This window comes from Cydia pomonella, chromosome 14, assembly GCF_033807575.1.
Source record: "Cydia pomonella isolate Wapato2018A chromosome 14, ilCydPomo1, whole genome shotgun sequence".
In the NCBI taxonomy this organism is placed as follows: Eukaryota; Metazoa; Arthropoda; class Insecta; order Lepidoptera; family Tortricidae; genus Cydia; species Cydia pomonella.
In genome coordinates this window covers 21,242,734-21,265,458 of record NC_084716.1, presented here as the reverse complement: position 1 = coordinate 21,265,458, position 22,725 = coordinate 21,242,734, and the positions used below count along the sequence as shown (strand labels likewise).

General features: G+C 38.0%; 2 protein-coding genes across 7 annotated transcripts in view; both read right to left on the bottom strand.

Annotated features, from left to right (window-relative positions):
- LOC133525191 (prothoracicostatic peptide-like) overlaps window positions 1-22,725 on the bottom strand; it is a 111,345-nt gene that overhangs the window by 10,278 nt on the left and 78,342 nt on the right. For 3 of the 6 annotated variants that reach the window (XM_061861468.1, XM_061861467.1, XM_061861472.1), the window contains exons 2-5: window positions 10,157-10,258; window positions 4,358-4,762; window positions 3,913-4,011; window positions 3,318-3,420 (exon numbers count right to left, since the gene is read on the bottom strand). In XM_061861468.1, coding sequence (XP_061717452.1) covers window positions 3,318-3,420; window positions 3,913-4,011; window positions 4,358-4,762; window positions 10,157-10,258 — 709 coding nt within the window. Of the gene's footprint in view, window positions 1-3,317; window positions 3,421-3,912; window positions 4,012-4,357; window positions 4,763-10,156; window positions 10,259-15,096; window positions 15,116-15,201; window positions 15,222-16,311; window positions 16,333-22,725 lie in introns of those variants that run through there. The other 3 variants (XM_061861469.1, XM_061861470.1, XM_061861471.1) reach the window with 3 other exon arrangements.
- Window positions 17,813-21,085, bottom strand: LOC133525300 (piggyBac transposable element-derived protein 4-like). The gene is made up of 2 exons (XM_061861587.1): window positions 20,696-21,085; window positions 17,813-20,581 (listed from the first exon to the last, which is right to left on the bottom strand). The coding sequence occupies exon 2, from the start codon at window positions 20,579-20,581 to the stop codon at window positions 17,813-17,815; it is 2,769 nt and encodes a 922-aa protein (XP_061717571.1). The 5' UTR covers window positions 20,696-21,085.

Genomic DNA, 22,725 nt, shown 5'->3' with positions numbered 1-22,725 from the left:
TGCCCCCAAAATGACGTGTACGTTTAAGACGTCAAATATCCCGCAGCGGTTGGACCCGCGGGAAATCGAATCAGGGGTCACATTCCAACAGCTTACTTAGCAAAGGCGAGTTTATACCACATCTTTGGAAAACAAGCTGGTTTTAACAATTATATGAAAAAGTATATCTTCACGAGAAATTATAACTCTGTCTTAGTCTTCTACTCTAAAAAAACTCAGAATAAAATTGCGTATTGTTTTTACAGTCAATAAAATAATAGAAAATATTTTACATATGTACAGTAAACTCATATAGTGTCATTTTCCGATTACATACTTTTTAGCAGGCCACGAGGTTGATCAGAGAAATAAATTAATATCGGAATCGAGCTCCTTGACTCTCCCGCTTCCGCACAAGTATTAGAACACTTAGCCAAATCTCATTCGAGACCGAAATAGCTGCTCAACCATCCGGCTGTTAAAATTATCCGGAAAATCGTCTCGAGATGTTTGCTTGATTACAGTTCAAGATACCCTTAAAATTATATTTTTTCTACCATCTAAAAATACTTTCGTGATAAACAGAGTAAAATACCTATAAATATTTTTGGAGCAAGGGTTGTACTCGTAATCGGGCGAAGAAATCCGCTTGAGGAAAATGTGTTTGGTTTGTTTTTGGACATTTCAAATAGTCACTTCTGTCGGATTTAATTTATAAACAAATAGGCTGAGACCAAGATAACTCGGCAGCGGTTTTGATAGCCTAGTCTGTGCATGTGTTAAGTAAACGTCATAATTACATAGATGTTTGACGTTTAAAATAACACTGGCAGTGTCTGGACTATCAAAATCGTTCCCCACTTATCTTGGTCTAACTCTATGTCAAATTAAAACAAAGATTAAATTGTAAATATAAATATATATATTGAACCTTTACTAAACAGTGATTCTGGTTCCATTATAAAATCCTATGAAGTTACAATAAGGTACCCAAATAGGTATATAATTAACATTTTTTTTTAATAATTTGTTAATCAAGGTCAATGTGGAAGAAATCGTCTGTAAGGGAACGTCGTCTATAAGCTCTTACGTTTATACGTATTACGTTTAACTCTTGCGTTTATACACATACTGACGACCGATCTGGCCTAGTGGGTAGTGACCCTGCCTATGAAGCAGATGGTCCCGAGTTTGAATCCTGGTAAGGGCATTTATTCGTGTGATGGGCATGGATATTTGTTCCTGAGTCATGGGAGTTTTCTATGTATTTAAGTATTTATATATTATATATATCGTTGTCTAATTACCCCCAAGACAAGCCTTATTGAGCTTACTGTGGGACTTAGTCAATTTGTGTAATAATGTCCCATAATATTTATTTATTTATTTATAAAAAAACATACTCTACTTACAGAAGGTAGGTAGAGCAGAAGGAGTGAAGTTATTCCTTTCTGACTGTGTCTGAGCGATGAACGTGAACGAAAGTTCGTGCCATACGACGGTCTTCCCTGATTCCCTGAAATTTTATATGCCGATCTTTTCTACACTGACCTTAGATGATAAAAAAGAGGCCTCAATCTAGTTATTCTGATTACTTAGGGTATTAAAAGGAGAAAAAACAACAGACTTTTTGTTCGTAATACTTACATAACCTATTAAAAATCAGTAACTTTTTCGTATTATTTTGAATAGACTAAGTTGCAGGTAAATATTTGCGATTCACACTTTGCGATTATGTTCAACTTGTAACTAATAATTAAATATTCAGGGGAATATTTGTCAATAAGTATCTTCGCCGTTTGGCGGTGCTCACTCATCTAGAGAAGCTATCAAGTGGAAAACTGCGAACTAATACATTTTGATGGAAGTTGAACGAAGCTGAGCGCCGACGCCGGAAAATATTATAAGTACCTAGATGTGATGGAAGCGCGGAAGACAACGAACCAGAGTTCAAATGTGAGGTCTAATCTAAAAGAGTCTAATAGATAGCAGATTTACATTCAAAAGTGATGAAAACGTGTCATGTCTATGGACTTTTTTTATTTATCTGGATATCTAAAAGAAAATTGATAGTTACTAACGGTATGGGCTGTGCTGTATTGTATCTAAGACAACAGTTTTTAAAATATGATTCCCATTTGTTTCCGAGAAAATCACGAAAAAGTGTAAACCGGAAGTGTACTTTTTATCCGTGTTTGAACTAAAAATGACGGCTTCTCGGGTAATAATTTATTTTGGTCAATATGAGGAATTGTCTTGAATTGAATATGTATCTAAGTTTTTATAATTCATTTACGTTAACGATATGCTACTCCATTGTTATTCCGTTTTATGTGTTTATTATTCAGTAATTATATCTATCTATGAACCCCGTCGCTCAAGATCCCAACCAGGAGTTTAAGAGGAGTGCACGTGGTAGATTAAATTGAGTAAAGTTACGCGACACGAAGCTGCAATATTGCTATGGACGTTCTTTTCAATTATGTATAAGGTAAAAATATTGCTTACGGCATGGACGTACAGCTCCAGAGGAAAGTACTTCTTTTTAACATGTGAAGGGATCATAACTATATCATATTTGCGAAAAGTACTAAAGATATAACTACACTCTAGACAGTTTTTGTAAGATAGAGAGTGTAAGCGAGAGAGCACCAAATATCGCAGTTTTTATTGGCTACTTGAGTGGCTTTCCATCCACAATTTTTATTTAATTCTAACTAACTACAATCTATACAGTGCTTATAAGACGGGGTGTGGGTGAGCCAGTGAGAAAGCACTTCGTAGCGTAGTTGCCACAGTGTGTGATAACACTGATAACTATCACGAACTATGGTTTATGTCGTAGTTCCTGTTGCCGTCTAAGCTAACTCTACACAGACTTGAAAGTAACAAATTGAGGGAGTGTCATTATTAACGTCATATTTTCATAGAAATTTGACATTAATCATGACATCTGTACACTTTGTCATGCTGAGTTAGCTTGGCCGCTCACCCATAGATACTCTATTACAGCGTGTTTCTTCATATACACGGCCCATTCAAATATTGCGTTCACCGCTTATGTATCCTGACTAAATATCATGAGCTTTTGTATTGTCTAGTTACTACGGTATGGGCGCTAGAACGTCCCAAGGGAAACTACTAAAGTTCTACAGTGCTTGTACGAGATATCTCACTAGCGTCTAGTCAGCGCTGTGGCAAATGGTGTCTCTGTGCAGTTGCGCTAACGTTGCGTCGAGCAGCAGCCATAGTGGACTAGACGCTGACGCTCGGGAGACGCTAGTGTGAGGTCTCTCTAAGGGGGACATGGAGGGAGCAAGCGAGAAAGCACTACATACCGCTGTTCGTGATTGGCTTGACCGGCCGCTTGCCCCACGCGCCGTGGAGCGCCGACCAGGCCTTCTTCTCCGGGGCTTCCATTGCGTGTTCGCTGCTGTCAATCTATTCAACGAGAAAAATCATTATAACAACCATATGGTCAAAGGCCGAAGGACTGAAAAAACATTTCAAGCGTATCACTTGACGCTAAGAGCGTTTTCACATTGTCGATACGATATCGGATGACGGATGACTCTTGGACAAAAACAGCAGCTAGAGAGTGCCCTATGGCATCGCAAGTACATCGTATAGCCGATATTGGATTGGACAATGTAAAAATGCTCTAACATTGACAGCTTCAAATAATATCAATTATGGCGATCGGATTTGCTGGAAATGTATAATTGTGGCTGACGGTATGTAAATTAGTGAGCTGTTTATATAAAATTGGCACTTAAGTTAAAGTTGTTAGAAGGAAAAGTTATATGAAATCTACATCTACCAACTGTGGTTTCTTAGTAGGAGAACATTGTCGAAAACTCCTTTCTCATTGATCCTGTGAACGGTTGGAAGGTTGTCTCTGTCTGTTGTTTGTGAATTGATCAACTAGCTAACCTGCTGTACCGGTACTAGTTGCTCAACGTCGAAGTCCTCGTAGTCGGCCTCGGGCCCTGATCGCTTGCCCCACGAGCCGTGGAAATTTGCCCATTTTTCCTGTGGACACCAACATGTTTTACCAAGATGTATTTCCAAAGTCATCTATTAGATATATAACCTACATTATTAAAACTTGTTTACCCTTTCACGGATCATTAAAAAAAATCCACAATTCAGGACTCATTGCTACTTAAAGTCCTAAAAATTTTCAATACAAAAGATGGTGTTGTGGAAATTTCTTGCCCTCAGGATTTCATTTCATTTATTTATGGTAGTTCGCTTTAAGTGTTATAATATAACGAATGCACTCCCAAACGGGAAATGTAAAAGTAGAAAGTTAAGAACACTGAAGGTAGTACTTCGAAGTTATGGCCATAAATAATAGTAAGTGAATTGTTCTAACCGGTGCTCTCTTTCCCCACGCCGAGCTCATGTCCTGCCATCCTCGCTTGCCCCACGCAGAGTTCAAATCTTGCCAAGCCCGTTTGCCCCAAGCGGAATTCAGATCTTGCCATGCCCGCTTGCCCCACGGCTGGTTCATATCAACCCAAGCGCGTTTACCCCAAGCAGAATTAAGGTCCTGCCAGCCGCGTTTGCCCCACGCGGAGTTCAAGTCTTGCCAGCCGCGTTTTCCCCAAGCTGAGTTGAGGTCTTGCCAGGCGCGCTTGCCCCAGGCGGAGTTGAGGTCCTGCCAAGCTCTTTTGCCCCACGCTGAGTTGAGGTCCTGCCAGCCCCTCTTGCCCCAGCCGCCGTGAAGACTCTGCCAGGCACGCTTTTCCTCTTCTGTTAGTTCTACGTCGCTGTCCACCTGCAAAAAAAAACCGCTAGAATGTAACGAATAAATGATATAAATGTAAAACACGAAGGTTCGACTAAGAAGATGTGTTGACGTGACAATAAACCTAATTATAATAAATAATTATAGCGATATTTAAATCTAAGCGCTTTAATTTTGGAACTTAACTGCAGTTATACCATTATTTAGACAGAGAAGATAGCCTTTCTAGCGCTTGACTTGCTGGGCTCAAGAGAGTTCTGTCTTTATGTTGATAGGCAGGACAGACACTCCAACTGTCAGTTTAGATTTGCATGGAAATTCTAAGGCCCGGACAAGTGCGGTCTCCATTTATAGAAGCAGTCCATACTATATCTTATGGGTTTCATTACTTGTTAGTAATAACCCATGACATTATAATTCAAAGTTTTTAGGGTTTCGTACCTCAAAAAGGAAATACGGAACCCTTATAAAGATCAATTTGTTGGTCGCCTGGCTGTCTGGCTGTTCAAGACATGTATTTAATTTAAATGTGATAAAACTACTAAATTTGAGTCGTGTCGATTATTTACGAGTATAATAAAACGTCTCAAGCAACCTTTATTTTAAACAAATATTGCACCGTAATTTGCATTTCTTTGCAAACTTTTTCATTTCACACAAAAGCGGTAAAACATTTCCAGCGTTAGTTTAGAGACGAAGGCGAGTCAATCGAAGCATTGAAGCCGCTAGTTGCGGGAAGGGTCGCCAGGTTTTCCTGTTTTAGGCTTTCAGATTTCCTAAATGTTATTATTTACTATTTTTACATATAGGTAATACTCATACATTATATCATACGGAAAAACACTGTGAAACCCTTTCGGGATTACATCGACACAACATTCGTGGATAAAATAACCCTATTATAAGGGATAGTCACCGCTACTCACACATATATTCGCCCATTTGAGGGATGAGCAATCGAGAAAAAAAGAAATGTTAAGTACTTACCTACCGGAAATAAATTGCTTTAAATTATTATTTTTTAAACATCAAAATTCGGGATAGCATTCTTTCTTCAACTGAATTCCTCAAATTTTGGAACATGGCCAAATTCCGAAGTTAAAAATCGATATAAGCCGAGAAATTTGAGAAGTCTGGCCACCCTAGTTGCGGCGGAGTAAAACTACGTGTTTTATTATTCTATTAAAGTGGTGGCGAGGAATGTTAATTGTGTTGCGGATAGGGTGAGGTACCGATTAGAGCGGGGCGGTTTACTGCCTTGTTTGTTTATTTTTACCCGTATACAGCAAAGCCGAAAAGCTTATATTATGGTTTTAGCAGTTTATGTTTGGGTAGTGTTGAGGCCTAAGCTCCTTTTTAGGGTTCTGTAGCCAAATGGCAAAAAACGGAACCCTTATAGATTCGTCATGTCCGTCTGTCTGTCCGATTATGTGACAGCCACTTTTTTCCTAAACTATAAGAGCACTGTTCAAACTTCGTAAGTATATGTATTCTATGAACCGCATTAAGATGTTTACACAAAAATAGAAAAAAAACAATAAATTTTGGGGGTTCCCCATACTTAGAACTGAAACTCAAAAAATCTTTTTTCATCAAACCCATACGTGTATCCATGGATAGGTCTTTAAAAATGATATTGAGGTTTCTAATATCATTTTTTTCTAAACTGAATAGTTTGCGCGAGAGACACTTCCAAAGTGGAAAAATGTGTCGTAACTTCTAAAATAACAGAATGAAAAATCTAAAAAATATATATGATATACATTACTTCCACCGAAACTTGGTTTGAACCAGATCTAGTAAGTAGTTTTTTTAATACGTCATAAATGGTACGGAACCCTTCATGGGCGAGTCCGACTCGCACTTGGCCGCTTTTTAAATAGAGCAGGGATGCCTAAGCGCATATTTAATGAAGACTTGTTATTAAAAACTTTTGTACAAGGATTTATTTTTATAAATAAGGATCAAATTACAGTACAAGTTGTCGCTCAATGTCTTTACAGGATTTTGTTGGCTGCTGTCGGCGGACGTTATATACGATCGCTGCCGAATCTCAAATTTCGCAGGTCATCGGCCGTTCGTGACGTCACTAAGATGCGTTCTGAACAGGTAGGGGCGTGAATTTAGAACAGTAGCATCAACACAACAGTGCCGAGAATGAGGTGTCAATCGGGTACTTTTTTGTGGCCCGACAGAAAACAGAAAAATTGCAGCTTCACTGGTGAAATAGTTGCAGGCTTCCAAAATACTACTGGCTGTCATAAAACAAATAGCTAATGCGTCACAGAGTTGCCAGGATGGCTGATGCATTTGTATGATCACTGATATATAAAATATTAGGTACTTGCTACAAGTCCTCGTGACTTTTTTGTGCCTTGAAATTAAGTTCAGATATTGTATTTTATTTTGAAAAACCAAAATCTTAATCTATAACTAGCTTAAATCTAAAATAGGCCTTAGGGCATTGTACCAAGGATGCTGGCGGCATTTCCTCGTTGTATCGCAATGCTGACTTTGTAATAGATTGACAGTATTTTTACTCGTATACGTAAGTAGTGTGTATAAAGTTTGTTAATTTAAAAGATTTCTTAATCACAATAAGAGGAAGAGTGTCCGCTGTGCCTGCCGCGGCACCCCAAGCCCGCCCTCGTTCGCTTCACGGCTTCGGCTGCTCAGCTTTTTCGCTTTTGTTGCCGCGACAACAACTGTTGATTCAACTTTTAATAGCTTCGACATTCTTCGCTTCGAGCTCGGATCTTAGCGTTACGGGAAACTGTATCGGTGTTCTGTTAACTATTTGGAGTCTATTTAAATTTGATAAGAAAATATCACGTGGTTAATGACAGGGGGTCGGGAGATGATGTGATTAAAAATCTTTTTTTTTTTGAAGTTAGTTTGAACAAAAAGTTCACAGTTTTTAATGATTTACGGTTAGTTTCACTAGAATTATGTTGACTGGGATATGAACCGTCATCTAAACAATATTGACACCTACCTGCTATATTCAGTTAGCCGTGAACAAGATGCATGTAACTGCGTCAAAATATCGCGAGCTCGAAAACAATACAAAAGGTAATCACGGTCCATATCCCGGTCAATATAAGTCTAGTAAACAAAAAGTCCAAAATAAACCGATAAAAGTACAATTTTTGAATGATTACGTATACACTTTTGTTCTTAGATAATTACCGACGCTTTAATTCAACAGACAGCATGGTCGGGGTTTATTTAATTGTTTAATTTATATTCATTCCAAAGACCGCCATATAGGACATTCGATTGGACCAAGACTATGCTAGAGTCCACTTTAGTATTACAAAATAAGAAATGTCGATATATCAGTCGTGGCACTGCTTGTCAGTCTGAAGACTCGAATAGTCTCGCCGGTCGTCTTGGTACCCCAAATATTAACTAAGTTTTCCATGCAGATGTTTATACCAGTGGGCCTAAGACTTACTCAAACTTAAGTAATAACGTTTTATTGTCAGATCCTACAGTAACTGACAGACACTGGATTCCGGAGATTAGGCGCAGGCACTGTTATAAACTAAATCTAGATCTTGGCTTCATTATTATGGATATGTCCATTGCCCTCATTCCGGATTAAGGAGTACACTAAAGAGCAAGTAAAACAACTCATTCTGTGTATAGATTGTTCTATACAAAATTATCCGTTTAAGGTGAAAACTGAAAAATCTTTATTCTTCAATTTAAGTATATTACAATGCACTAACGAGAAGCTTTTTAGTATGATTTGAGATTATAAAAGCAAAAATTTGAAATTAGAGTAGAATACATAATGTGACTTATAAGAAATGAATATTAGCAGTCTAGTGGTTTAATGTAGTCTGTTTAAATTATCTCATCTAGATTATCTTATACTTTCAATTAACAACTTAAGTAAAAATATCCTTATTTACGGAATGGGGAGTTAATTATTAGAAAGGAAATTGTACAAAAAATCAATTTAAAACCAAAATTTTAAATATTAACGGTAAAAAAAAAGAAAAAAATGTACTTAGAAAGTACAGTTTTTACTTTTTAGAACAACAACGACCCACTTTATTTATTTATTTAATCTTTATTGCACAATACATGAAGGTTAAGTAGGTGCAGTGTCTTTTACGGGTGTAAATTTAGTCACCTGCAATTTACGGGGTGAATATATAAGTCATACTGAGCAACTTTTACTTTGGGACCAACCCCAAAATCGAAAAAAAACCTCTCCCATACAAAATATCAACATCAGCCAGCCAAAATGTATTGGCGAGTTAATATTTTTCGCGATTTCGGGCTTGGTAAAAGTAAATAAACAGGGTTGGGCAGATTAAGTGTCCCAGATTTGTGCTGCCATTTTACTTAAAAATAGCAAACTTTTTTTAACAATATTATTTTTTATTAATCAAGAATATATGCGGCTTTATGATTCCTAAACATCTTGATATCTAATGTTTTTATATTGTTTTCAACATGGATGTGAAACGCCAGACCATAGACCTATGACAAATTAATAAGTAATTTATGGATATTTCATCAAATCTGTTTAAATAATACTTGAATTAAATTTCCATTTGAATGCCTTCAATCAATACAGCCAGAATGGTAAGGTTCGACGACTCTGCGAAGTTTCATTGTAATCGGATCGATCACTTCCTGTCCGGTGACAAAAGGCTCAAATGAGCTTTATTACACTCCACTCAGTATTTAAAAGCTACTTAAACTGGATATTTCTAGGCGTTGAGTTTCTACACCTACTAATCATTTATTTTGATATTAAGTGTTATCATTATTATTGTTGGTTGGTCTGATATTTTATGAAGTTTCGGTCTGTCACAGAATTTTTCAATTATGAGGGGAAAATTGGGAGTAAATTGTAGCTACGCCCAATTACTGTCATTTATTAATTATTTTGGATCAATTTTTACTCTGAATGCAGAAACGAACGTTAGATAAACATGCCAAGATACAGAGAGAAAAGTTACATAAACCTCGGCGAATTAGAAAAGTTACTTTTGTACTAGCAGTTTGAAAAAAGACAGAATTATACTGTGTCGGGCAAAATTCAAATTTACGTGATACTTATAGCAAACACTCCTGGAAGGCCGTGAGTACCATTAAATTTTTCAGTTCAATTTTTTATCCCTAATCTCTGCTTTCAACTTGGGCGGTCAAGGTAGATCTGGTCGTCCCTCTTAAGAACGATCTGTTTTCATCACACAAATAACTGCCCTCACCAGGATTTGAACCCGGGACCGTCGGCTTCATAAGGTCACTACCCACTACACACAGGTCGTCAAATGTCATCATTAATTTAAAATTTCTATGCGAACATATTGTTTACAATGCCACTCCCTCACTTTTTTCTGTTCAAGTCAGGACAATGTTAATTTAGACGGCGTTGCCATAGTGTTTATTGCAGCTTACCTGCGTTGAGTCAGGATGCGCGTCGGGCGCGGCCGCCGCCAGCGTGCTCAGCAGCGTCGTCGCCAGCGCCCACAACCACAGCGCCGCTACACACCAACGCATCTGTGACAACATTACAACACTACATCACTCTATAAATACTCAGCAGAAAATCAAATTTAAAAATAAAATAATAACAGTTTTATCAAAGTGTTCGCAGTTTGCACAATTGTATCTTTATAATCAACACGTCAGTAAGATCAGCATTCGAACTTTAGAATATGGTTTCAAGTTTCAATATTACTCACGATGCATCTCGTGCGCTCTAACGTAATTGGTGAAAGCGAGCTACACTGAAAATAGTATCCAATCAAAAGCACATATTTCAAGTTCTAATGCCGCTCCTATATATAAGTATAAGTTGGCCAACATCATGCATGCATTTTACGTGTTGTCTTGTGAGGTTTTGATGAAATAGGGTAGAAATGAAGTCCTCAAGGATTTCAGGTTAAACTTCAAAGTGTGCAGCTACTAATACAATGACTAGCGTAGCGTGCAGCTCATGGAGGATTATTTAGCCAACACCCGGCAATCTGTGGTGGCTATTTGTATGTAAAGTCCAGCTATCACGTTACAAAGATCAACTTTACAACGTTCTATACGAGTACACTTTTGATATTGGCGAAATTATCAATAAATTGGACGGAAGCCATTTTTAATTGTTACTAACTTTATGTAGGTCGATAATATCAAAATCGTCCGACGAAATAAGCATCAAAGTCTGTACATGATCTTATTGTCACAATATTATATTTAATATTTTTGTGAAAGTTCCATATATGTATATCTAAAACCTACACTGTTTATTGTTTTGTTATGTTTTTTACTGTAAATTTACTATCAGCATCAAAGAGTTCCTAAAAGGAGGAACGTAAGCCTAAATGTAAGCTATTAGGGATGAGTGATAAAAAGTATTCTATCTATCTAAGCTCACTACAAAAGAACCAACCATAAAAATAACATATCTTCAGCCTCTTGTTGTGCCAACGTTGAATAATGGCCTCTTTTAGAATACTTTTCCCACTGAACATATCTAAAAATATCATCAAAGTCTTAGGCACCATCTTTGATCCGCCATCTTTAATGTCTCCTGTAGCCTTTACTAAATTTGCAGTGCTCACGGGCTGCCAACCGCATCTTAAAAATAAAGTTATCAGGACGTGCAAATGTCAAGCGAGACCACGTATGAATGGTCGCCACAAAGCATAAGGCGAGATAGTACACTTTAAAAAGCAAACACTATTGTTGATATATTGTTTTGTTTTGTGTTTATTCTGTGCTAGACTTCTTTTATTAGACATAACATAACTTTTTTTAAATTCCGCTACCTAAAGGTTGTCTGGAACAGATCGCTTTTTAGCGATAAGACCGCCTCTTGTTTACCTCTTCTTTATGTGTTGTATTATTTGTACTGTTTCTGTATTGAGGTGTGCAATAAAGAGTATTTGTATTGTAGATAAAGATGCATAATTCGTAATTCGTTGTGCAATACAAAAGACTGCCCGTGACCTATTTCACTGTGTTAGCCGTAAAGGAAGGTTAAATTTTTAATCATATGTTGTCTTGTTACCAAAGCAGAGTCTTAGATTGATATTCTTATAATTGTGCCGATTGCTCTTGCCAAGACGAGACAGATGTAAATGCAACATAGTTCTACAAAGTCGGATATTGACATTGTCTGATGTTAGAAAAGTCTGAAACTAGAAAATGCTATTGTCTGAGATCGCTGCACGGGGTTGCGCTGTGCCATCGATCGGAGGATAGGTCAAGTCGTGACGATCGCCCTATAAATATTGGAGACGGTTGATTGCGCTGCCTTTGGTCTAAATATGGCGCGCCTTTTATATACCAAGTGTCGATGCACTAGTTAGCGGTGCATGTCCTCGTCGTAACACTGTTGAAAGAGTAACATTTTTTTAGAAGGTAAATGAGCAAACTAACTACCCGATGGTAAGCAATTATCGTTGCCCATGGACACTCGCAATACCAGAGGTTGCCGGGCTTGCAATTGTGTTGCCGGCCTTGGGAGTACGCTCTTTTCTTTAATGTTTAAAGGTTGTATCGGTCCGGAATTACCGCGGACGACTGTTCATTCCACAGTTTAGCTGTAGAAAATATCGCAACAAAATACTGTAAGAGCTAAAAATATGTCAAACTCCTACCTCTTTTTTATTACTAGGATAATATTTGTATAGACTCAAGACTTAATAATGTCTTTATTAAAATAAAACCCTTGGTGGTCGAACCCAGTACGGGTTTTGATGTCAAACGCCTAATAAAGGAAGAGAAGCTACATCGTCCTAATTAAAGTGATTTATTAAAAGGACGCCGTGTTGGTTCCCGGAAACTACAATATTAATAGCTCTAGTTAAGGTGGTATCTGTGAAGTTAGGTTTTTTCTTTAAATAAAAGTTTAGACCCTTAAAGCTGCTTAAATGCAGCTTTTTTCTGTTTATATAGGTAAATTAAGACGTATTTTGTTTATTTTTCTTTTTGTATATTCCGTGGGGATATATACATAAAGTAAAATTTAATATTTGACCCAGCATAGTGAAGAATTCCACATCATGTCATTTTTACCGCATCATGCATTTCCGAAATTGCTTTTTTATTTTAGCAGATTTTCCAAATCCAATGGCAATTGAACCAAAACCAATTGTGAAGTATACAAACAAAATATAATATCAAAGTTAGTCCAACTTTCTTCGAAAGCCCAGAAATCGGCAAGCAATCATAAACTCGAGAACTTCAACCTTTTCGTCGTATCCTTTGGAGAGATTTCACTTCACAATGTTTACAATCCGCTCGACAGTATTGCCCCGATTGTGTTCGCAGTGGCATCTGATTTGAGTACAAAGGTGCAGATGAAATGAGACGCCGGGGAACGGGTGATGCACTTCTTGCAGATTGATTTGCACTGGCTCTTAAGTGACCTGTTATTGAGATTTGACAGTAGATGCAACAAAAGCAAAATGGATTGCAACCGTCAACGTTATCGTAATTCGTTAAAATTTAATGTTTGTATGTTTGGTCGCTCATATTTACCGTTCAGAATTTCGTTATATTGGTGGTGCAACCCGTAATTAAGGTAAAAATTATATGTAAGGCAGTTAAATTAACTAATACTAACTAAACTATTAAAATAAAATGTATTTCTACTTGTTTTGAGAAATAAAGTGTTTATTACTTAAAATTCTTAATTTATATATCGGTAATCATTTTCTAGCTCAGGCAGGTCGTGTTGATATCTCAAACCTTGACTTTATCTATCTTACAAATTAATCAAAAGTTGTCAATTCCTTGTATTTTCTTTTGAAATATCAAAACCTAACGAACGTTATGCTGATTTCTGCGACAGACACCTATTAAATAAAAAGTGTAATTTGGCGCCCATAAAGCGCAGACTAGCTGATGCTTTCAATAACTGAAGTCGTTTGGACCCAATAGTGGTCTCCATCCAATAAATTATGGTACTTCGACATCTTTAGGAGGTTCCAGTGCCTAACGGTTGAATAGAATGGAGCGATTTTGAACGGTTTATGAGAAAACGGTCAAAGGTTTTACAACACGCCTACGTCTTCCAAAATTAAGCATGCAGTTTAATTCAACTTTAATTGTTGATCATGTTATTCAGAATTATTGTAGTGCGTAAAACCTTAAACTCTTTCGGAGCATTAGACGTCTTGTTATTAATTAAAAATAAATATCAGTATTCTATCCCATAAAAGTACACTTTTTTCCCATTACGTTCGTTGCTCCTCGTGTCTCTTTATGATTTAGGAGGCAAACGAGCAGACAAATCGCTTAATGGTAAGCAATTACTGTGGCCCATGGACACGAGCAACACTAAAGAGTTTGAAAGTCCGTCTTCAAGATGAGAGTATGTTCTTTTCTTGAAGGTGTGGAGTTGAAACGGCCAAATATTCCGCGCGCGACAGTTTAGCTGTTAGAAGCAGGAAGGTAGGAGGCAGATATTTCCCTCGCCACGCATTTGGCATAGATAAAGTTTCGGCGGTTCCGCGGCCGGCTCCCGGACTTATAATGCGAAATTATAATGTGATTAGTAGTGTTTAGTTTTAAAATACAGTTTTTATAATATGTATGCTAGTTTCAGGTATTTATCTATAGGCCAATAGTTGCCTATAGATAAATAAAAAAGATTTTCATTCATTCATTAATAGCCAAAAAGGTCTAATTTGTGACTAATCGCATGGTATACTCGTAGGTCTGCATTATTGAACAGATGTACGATCAACAAAGTTTCGACCTTCATACCTACTCGTACGTACACTGACAACTTTAATGAACCGCAGGCAACTTCAAACAGCTGACTTGTAGCCGATATAGCGGGCGGCGCTGACAGCGGACCATCCGAGTTAATGGAGCCTATTATTCGGCATCTCGGCTTGAGCCGTTGTGCCCATCATCTTAGTGTTCGTCTCAAGCGACCAATTTTGGTTTGGTCTGTGATTTGTCACATGCTGCTGATCGCTGTGCTTTGGAAGTCAAGGACCCTTAAAGGCATCGTAGGCTCTATTAAATAGAACAATTTAATACTGATTCCTGACCCGCTGTGAAACTTACTATATCATTGATATTATATTGATTTAAAAGGTTATCCCCTTACCTAGGTGGTGTACCTTAAATAGGTGGCGCTACAATACCAATAATACTTGAAAAAAAATCTCACAAAAAGACAGCGCAATTAACTTCGTCAATAACGCCTACGTACTTAGCTAACTCTAGCGCTTTGGAGAGATTTGGAACTATTATTTATAGCTGACAGCTGGACACTTTTGCAACAGTGCTGCCTATGGAAATTATATTCCTTACCTCCACCTTCCATAACACGTTATTATATGGCTCAAAAGACATGAGGCAAACGAGAAAAAGTCAGGTACCCAAAGATTGCACAGTTGCCAAAACCGACGCTAGAGTGGTGAGAATACTAGCGCCACCGAGCTCTTTCTAAGAAGTGTCAATGTGTATGTCTTTTTCACACCTACCCTGGCAGTCACCAAAAAGTAGTAAAAGCGCGGATCCACATTTGTAATATCCTTCTAGATGTGATTATTTATAAAAAAAAAAACACTTTTACACTGTCTGATCATATCCACAACAAATCGAAATCAAATTCATAACCAGTCATACGGCTCCCGGTTATGTCAGCTGGAGTGGAACTATCGGTAAGCGGTACGAACACGACTGGCCGTAAGAGGATCACTGCGCCGCGTCCGCCACAGACACTGGATACGTCACATTGACGCAGCTTACACCCGCTACAGCACTTACAATTCAAGCGGCTGTAGAAAGCGTTGCTGCCTTAGTATAATCGGCTACAAAGCTACCTAATCCGTGAATCGAGGCTAAGCTGTAGCTGAATGTACGCTGTGGCACGGTATCGATAGCAAATTAACGGAATCGGGCTCCTATTAGTGCAAGTGGACAGGTAGATGCAGGGCAATGCGGCGCTAGATAAGATTATCGGGTTCTAATTCGCCGTTAATACCGGCGGTTATTGAGCTGAGAGGACTTGCTGCTTTCGCGGTAGTGTGGGGAGCGGGTACGATGGGCTTGAGTAATAAAACAATCAATGGATCATCTTCATTCATGCTAGCATTGTTTTTTTAGAATGAAGAATAAACACTGAATGAATGGACTTAAACAAATAAATGGTTTATAGATTGTACCTATAAGCTGATCTTGGATATAACTGCTTCCATGTTTGGGCTGCTTTAGGTAGGTCTATTTTTAGGAATCCGTCTTAGCTTAATTGTCTGCTACAAAATTTGACACGGAAAAGGGAAAGTAAACTTATGATGAATTTAAACTTTGGCCTCCTGGGTCCATAATAGTAATAATAATTTGTATTTAGAAAAAAAACCATAAGAATCAAAGTTGTGTTTTGTACGTTGTCGAAATAAGGTTGATATGTATATTTTACTTTACACAAGTCCCTGTAAACTCAAAAATTTCACGGTTAATACGCTTTCTCGCTTATAACCCAATAAGAAATTGTGTCTACACAATCTTTTTAAACGGATTTATAGTAGCTACATAAAATTATTGAAGGCATCAAGGTTATCCTCACATAAGTTGTGCACAAAGTATCTCACCGTGTGTGCGCGGAGCGTGTCAAACCGTACAAGTCACAAGTCACTTTGACCCACTTGCAGAGTGCTGGCTTGCACTGTAAGTGGGCTGCATTACAGTGTCATGGCGATTGCACGCTGCACTTCGCTTTACAGGCTTGCTCTATATACAGCTGTGCTATATAATAGCAGTCAATGAGGAAATGAAAATTAAGGGAAACTCTTTGGATCAATTTATATTTAACACTTTCGCGCGAGCAGCCCACTTCACCAATAGTACTTGGAGTGCACAGTATTTTCCCATACAAAATAAACCGACGTTAATATACGTACTGCTTTTAACTTGTGAAACGACCTTTTGAAACGTGACACAAACGTTCGATGACGTCTACGGCTATAAACGTTCAGCCATATGTCACCGATTTCTGCTTATAAATAAGGAAACAACGTCTGATCACGTCAACGTCTATTAACGTTCTGTCACATTTGATGAAAACATAATTTATGCTTGAGTGACCAACGTTTAATAACGTCAACGTCTATAAACGTTCCGCCTTATGCCATCGATGTATGTTCATATATAAGTACTCAACGTTGTATGACGTTAACGTTTATAAACGTTGCGTCGTATAAGAGCATGTATATATTTATATTTGTGTGACCAACGTGTAACGTCGTTAACGTTTAAAAACGTACCGTCACATGTTACTAACGTATTTGTTTGCACAGGGTTACAACGTCTTATGACTTGGACGTTTATGTACGTTCCGGCCCATCATATTCATGATTCAAAAGAACAATCAACAACAACGTTATTATACGGCATTTATAACGAAGACATTTGACGACTGTAGCCCTCTGCAAAAACATAAATATTCGTAGGAAAAAAGGGAAATAATCATCTTTATACTCTTGTGTTATTTTAAATATTTATTATAGTAAATCAAAGACCGATAAAATTATTTGGCACACTGTTTGCCACATTGCAAACATCAAAAAATAACAAATAAAGTACTTCCAATTACAACAAAATTATTGCCCACCTATGGTGTGTTTCCTAAACAATTTAAATTATAGGTATCTTGTTGTTTTATTTACTCAAAATTATACTTACTTATTATAATTCTACAAGCAACTAATCAGTCTTTAAAACAATGGCATATTTATTTTCACCCTTTTAGTGTGTTTCCTATACGTAAATCAGTCTAAATTATAGCCTGTTGATTTATTTACTTGAAATTGTGCTTAAAGTTTTGATAACTCTGTAAGCAACTAATCAGTTTTAAAAACAATGACATATATTTTGAAATATATCTGCCGTAAAAATAACTAACTATCCAAAAAACTAAAGTATGTCCTCCAACAAAGAATTTATTGTCATTTAGTAAATAATTGCACTTATAGCATTAATCAATCTAAACCATACCCTGAAAACTTGAAATATTAATCATCATTGAGTAATCGTTACATAAATCAGTCTCAGGAGAAACAGCAATGTTATTTTGATTATAACCTGCTTGTAAAATTAGGATTGGTGGTGCCATTCTTCAAAGCATATAGCGCACAGGGCTGGCTTTTCCTCACATCCCTTACACCTTAGGCAAGTCTCCCTTCTTATTTTCTTCTTAGTACACATTCTGCATTTCATGTAGTTGGATGTCTTCTTAGAGTTAGCTCTGACTGGAATTTTCTCAGGCCAGTGACTAAGGTTCCCTGTATTTTCAGTACTCACAGATGCGACAAATTCTGTTCTTTCTTTTAACCGATTATCGTACTTGTTGCGTTTCATTAGCATCTCGGGTTTAAGGTTTGGAGTTAGGTTTATTAGTTGCCTTATCAAATCTTCTCTGTACGTCACGAATTCGTATTTCTTGCTGTTGTTTTTGCAATATTTTCTGTATATGAAGAAGCTGTTCCATACTGCAAGATCCAATACGTGAAAGAATACCTTTCTGTACCATCTCAAGGTCTTTCTTGGTGAAGAATAGTAAGCTACCATTTGATCTGCGCGGTCAATACCCGACATAAACTGATTGTATTGTGACACTTCCTCTGGCTTCATGCTACTCACACCAAATCTATTTGACACCTCTATTAGTTTGGGATGATTACAAGTAGTTATCATTAGTACTGGCCTCTTATCAACCCATTTAGAGACATACACATTGTTTTTACGTGTCCAAACATGTTGGTTTTTCTTTAGTTTCTTTTGGGTAATCTCTTTCGGGTTGTCTTTCCGGTTGCTGCGTAGAGTTCCAGTTGTATGGGTTTCTAAATCTAAAAGCTTTTGCGATAACGTCGAAGAATTATAGTAATTATCCATATACAAATGATGCCCTTTCAATAAATACGGGTCCATCAGTCGCATGACAATTTTTTCAGTTTTTTTCCCTTTTTCTACTTCTTCATCATTTCCTGCATACATTGAAATATTGAGGACGAAACCATCAGAAGTAGTCAACTCGTAGAACTTTATCCCATAACGCGCCTTCTTAGACTTGATATACTGCCGAAATGATAAACGCCCGCGAAACAAAAGTAACGATTCATCCAAAGAGAGTTCTTTAGTAGGCTTGTAACAATCACGGAAATTCTTAGTAATGGCATCTATGAACCTTACAATTTTTTCTTTTCCTGGTGCGTTTAACTCGGATACACACAGGCATCGCAATATTTGTTCGAATCTGCGCCCAGACATGATATACCCAAAAATCGGATGATAGTATAGGGGATCGCTGTAGGTGAAAAGTTTTCGTTTTTTAGGGACATTAATATGTCCCATAAGAAGACATAACCCCAAAAATTCCTGTATTTCTTTGCGGTCGGTGTCTTTATATCTATAACGACGCGAGTTTCTAGTTGTAGGCCTGTTTGTAGCGCAGAGAGCTCTTCCATATTCGTTTGTTCTTGCTACTATGAAGTCAACAATGTGCGTAGGAAATAATTTATCAAAAACGTCTTTAACTGTAGCATTTGGTCCTAAATCAAATTGAACTCCTGCAGAAATAGTGTCGAAATCAAAAGTAGGTATTTCCGCAGTTGTACTTTCCCAAACATCGTCTCTAGGAGGAGTTCTGCACCTTGGACCTCGTCTACTTGTTGAAGGGTTACTTCGAGTACGGTTGCGAGGGACATGAGTTGATAACGGAGAAGTAGAAGGTGCATCAGGCGATGGGTCACTCCTTACTCCCCTGGAATCAGGAAGCGTTGATGTGCCTGGTAAGTTGCCTTCGTTGCCCGTGACATTAGGTAGCGGAGTTGGGTTTTCTTCTATCTGCACGCGCTCAGGAGTTGGTGGGCCATGAGAAGACATATTACCGTTTATTCCTTCAAGAATAAGAGGAAGCGATGCGATAGAGGACGGGTTGAACTCTATCTCCTCGGGACCGGGAGGCGATGAGAGGGTCGACGATAGACGCCGCTCTATTTCCTCGGGATCGGGAGGTGGTGAGCCGTTCGGCGGCGGATTGCCCTCTATTTGCTCGAGAACTTGAGGTGGTGCGGCGTTCGGGCGATCGGGAGAGGGTGGAGCATGTTGTGACGGGTTGCCCTCCATCTCAACTAAATCAGGAGGTTGTAATTCGTGCGGGGATGGGTCTCTCTCCAGCTCCACGGGGTCAGGAGGTGGTATCGCTGGTGGGGATACATTACCGTCTATCGCTACAGGAGGCGGCGAAGCGTGCGATCGTAAGTTGTCCTCCATTTCCAGACGATTAGGAGACAGCGTAGCGTGCTGGACCAGCTGGACGGCGTTACCCTCTATTTCAAGATCGGGTTGCGGTGAGGCATGAATATTCTCCATTGCCACGGGATCGGGAAGTGACGATGTCTCAAATGTATCCAATATGTAATTATGGATCGAATCTATTGAGATCGTATCAGCAGTATCCGTATCTACGCTTGAATTGCGTCTCGGTAGTTGTAAATGTTGTTTTCTCGCCCGAGAGCGAGACCGTACTGATTTACGAGAGGAATTTTTACGTTTACGAATTTCGAAAATACTCTCAGAACTCGAGGAGACCTCTTCATAATTGTCTGAATCATCTGACTCACTTGTGACAGAATCTTCTTGAACTTTTGAAACATTTTGTGGTTTTGACGTATTATTTTTATTACGTGAAGTTTCAGCAAAAACACTTACGGAACTGTCGCTACTGTTATGTTGCTCATCGACTGGATCGTAGTCCTTATCAGACCCAAACTCTCCATCGTCCTCATATGGGTCTGCTGATGACTCCCGTGACGAAGATGATTCAAACACCTTCATAAATATCTTGTGTTTTTTCTTATCCATCTACAAATAAAACGATCAAATTACTTTAATATACGTAAAAGGTAACACTTACTATCCGTAATATAACTTTTGATTACAAACTTACACACAAAATCAATTAAAAAATGTACTTACTTTGACACAGAACCGCCGTTGCGAATATAAAATCTCAGCCGCTGCATAACCGCACGCGCGTTACCCTTTTCGCGTGCGCAGGCGAACTAAATGTATCGCGCGGATAGGAGCGGGCGGCGTCCATTGACGTTGTATGTGTGCGTGGGAACACTTGCATATGTGTGAGTGAGCCCTAGAGAAAATAAAAAAAATATCGACTTTGCGTGGCGCTAGGGATTTCAAATTGAGCCATGTTGTGACGCAATGACGTAGCTATAGGAGTAAAGTAAGGCCAGTCAACGTTTACAAACGTTGTACTCTTAAAATGCATTGTTGTAAAGACGTGTGTAGACGTTGTGTCACAGTACATTGGTCAATTTTTGACGTCAAATGACGGTGCTCGCGCGAAAGTGTTAAGTAATATTTTTTATTATTTCACTCCAAACTCAAACCCTTATTTTTCAATTCAAAAATAAATTGTATGTCTATATGTAAGTATACATTCACTGATCATGGTCGTAGGTATCTGTTGTAAAATTCTTCGTTCATGATTCACTCGTCTGTGTCTAATTGTGAGAAAGATCAACAGAGGCAGCCAAGTTGCAGCGGTTACAAGTAATTAAGGTGTGGAAGTGCGTAGCGGTTCGCGCTCTGTGGCCTGTGATAGGGATATAGGACTGGGACGGGAGACTTACTAAACGGATTTTATCGCGTATTGAATTGTAAATACATCCCCACCCTTAGCACACCACCACACCATGTGTTGAATGGTGTGGACATTCTAGTATAAGTAGTAATCTTACTTACAATAGTTGCTATTTATTTTTAAAATTAACAGTTTTTTTATATAGAGGTGAATATATATTCTTAGAGTCCCGTTGACCACGAACGCTGTAGAGAGTTCAGAAAGTGTTTTATAGCAAGAAGTTAAATTCATTATACGCGATATAATCGCGGTAACCGAAAACAATAAAAGAGGTATCCTTTAACACTTGCGTGTAAAAGTCTTGCAAGCCCCGAAAAAACAAATTTATAATTTTTTTTGTCTAGCCTAAAACTTAAGATCTCGTCTTAACGCTTACCCTATTGAATGATCCCACTCCGCGTAGGCAACCTAATCCCAGAATTGCCGCAAATACTTTCTAGTTTTTACAAAAGCGACTGCCATCTAGCAAACAGGGAAAATTAGGGGTTAGTCTGGTATCCTTACGATGTTTTCCTTCGCTAAAAGGCGACCGGTAAATAAAATATCAAATAAATACTATTCAAATTCAACTCTTTAGAGATGGTAGCAAAATATGTTTGCGAAGTAAATTTCGGTTTGGTGTCAATGCAAAATTAAGAATAATAAGCCTTCATAGAACAATAGGAAAACAAAATGTTGAATGGGAAGAACTTGTTTTAGCTTTATAACCCCGAACAAACTCAAATACCTACTGCCGAAGTTTACAGACGGTTTTCAAAATTCATTCATTTAATTTTAGTTAAGCGAGGGTCCATACCCGAACTAAGAACTCGCGGTTCGCCAAAAAGTTAGATCGATTGAATTTGTTGCACCTACTTAGTCGGCAACGGATCGAAAACCGCGTGTGATTTATTGCAAGGTCTATGGAACCCTTAACTGTCACTGTGAACATAGAGATTAATCTGATCTGATAAACTGTATCTGTGATAAGCCGTAATCTTTTTTGTTGAATGTTTTTTACAGTACATACGATGCTACATTACCGCACTAGTGCAATAATTAGCATATTACGTAACTATGTCGAAAATTTAAAGGGCCATATGTACTGTTAAACGTTGGACGATACATGTGCGAATAGGTAATTCGCAACTCGTGTCGATTTAAAACACTCCCGTCGGTCGTGTTTTAATTTATCGCCACTCGTTGCAAATTTCCTATTTTTCGCACTTGTATCGTAATGTACTATTTTATAACGCAATTATCTTGGTTTATATTAAAATGGTAAATTTAAATACAATATCGAAATATCTAATTGAAGTTTTAAAAAATAGCCAAAAGACGTCATTTTTTGGCCATAAGTAATATT

What these genes read in the sequence shown, in the direction of transcription:
- LOC133525300 (XM_061861587.1), bottom strand. Translation starts at nt 20,581, where the DNA reads ATGGATAAGAAAAAACACAAGATATTTATGAAGGTGTTTGAATCATCT.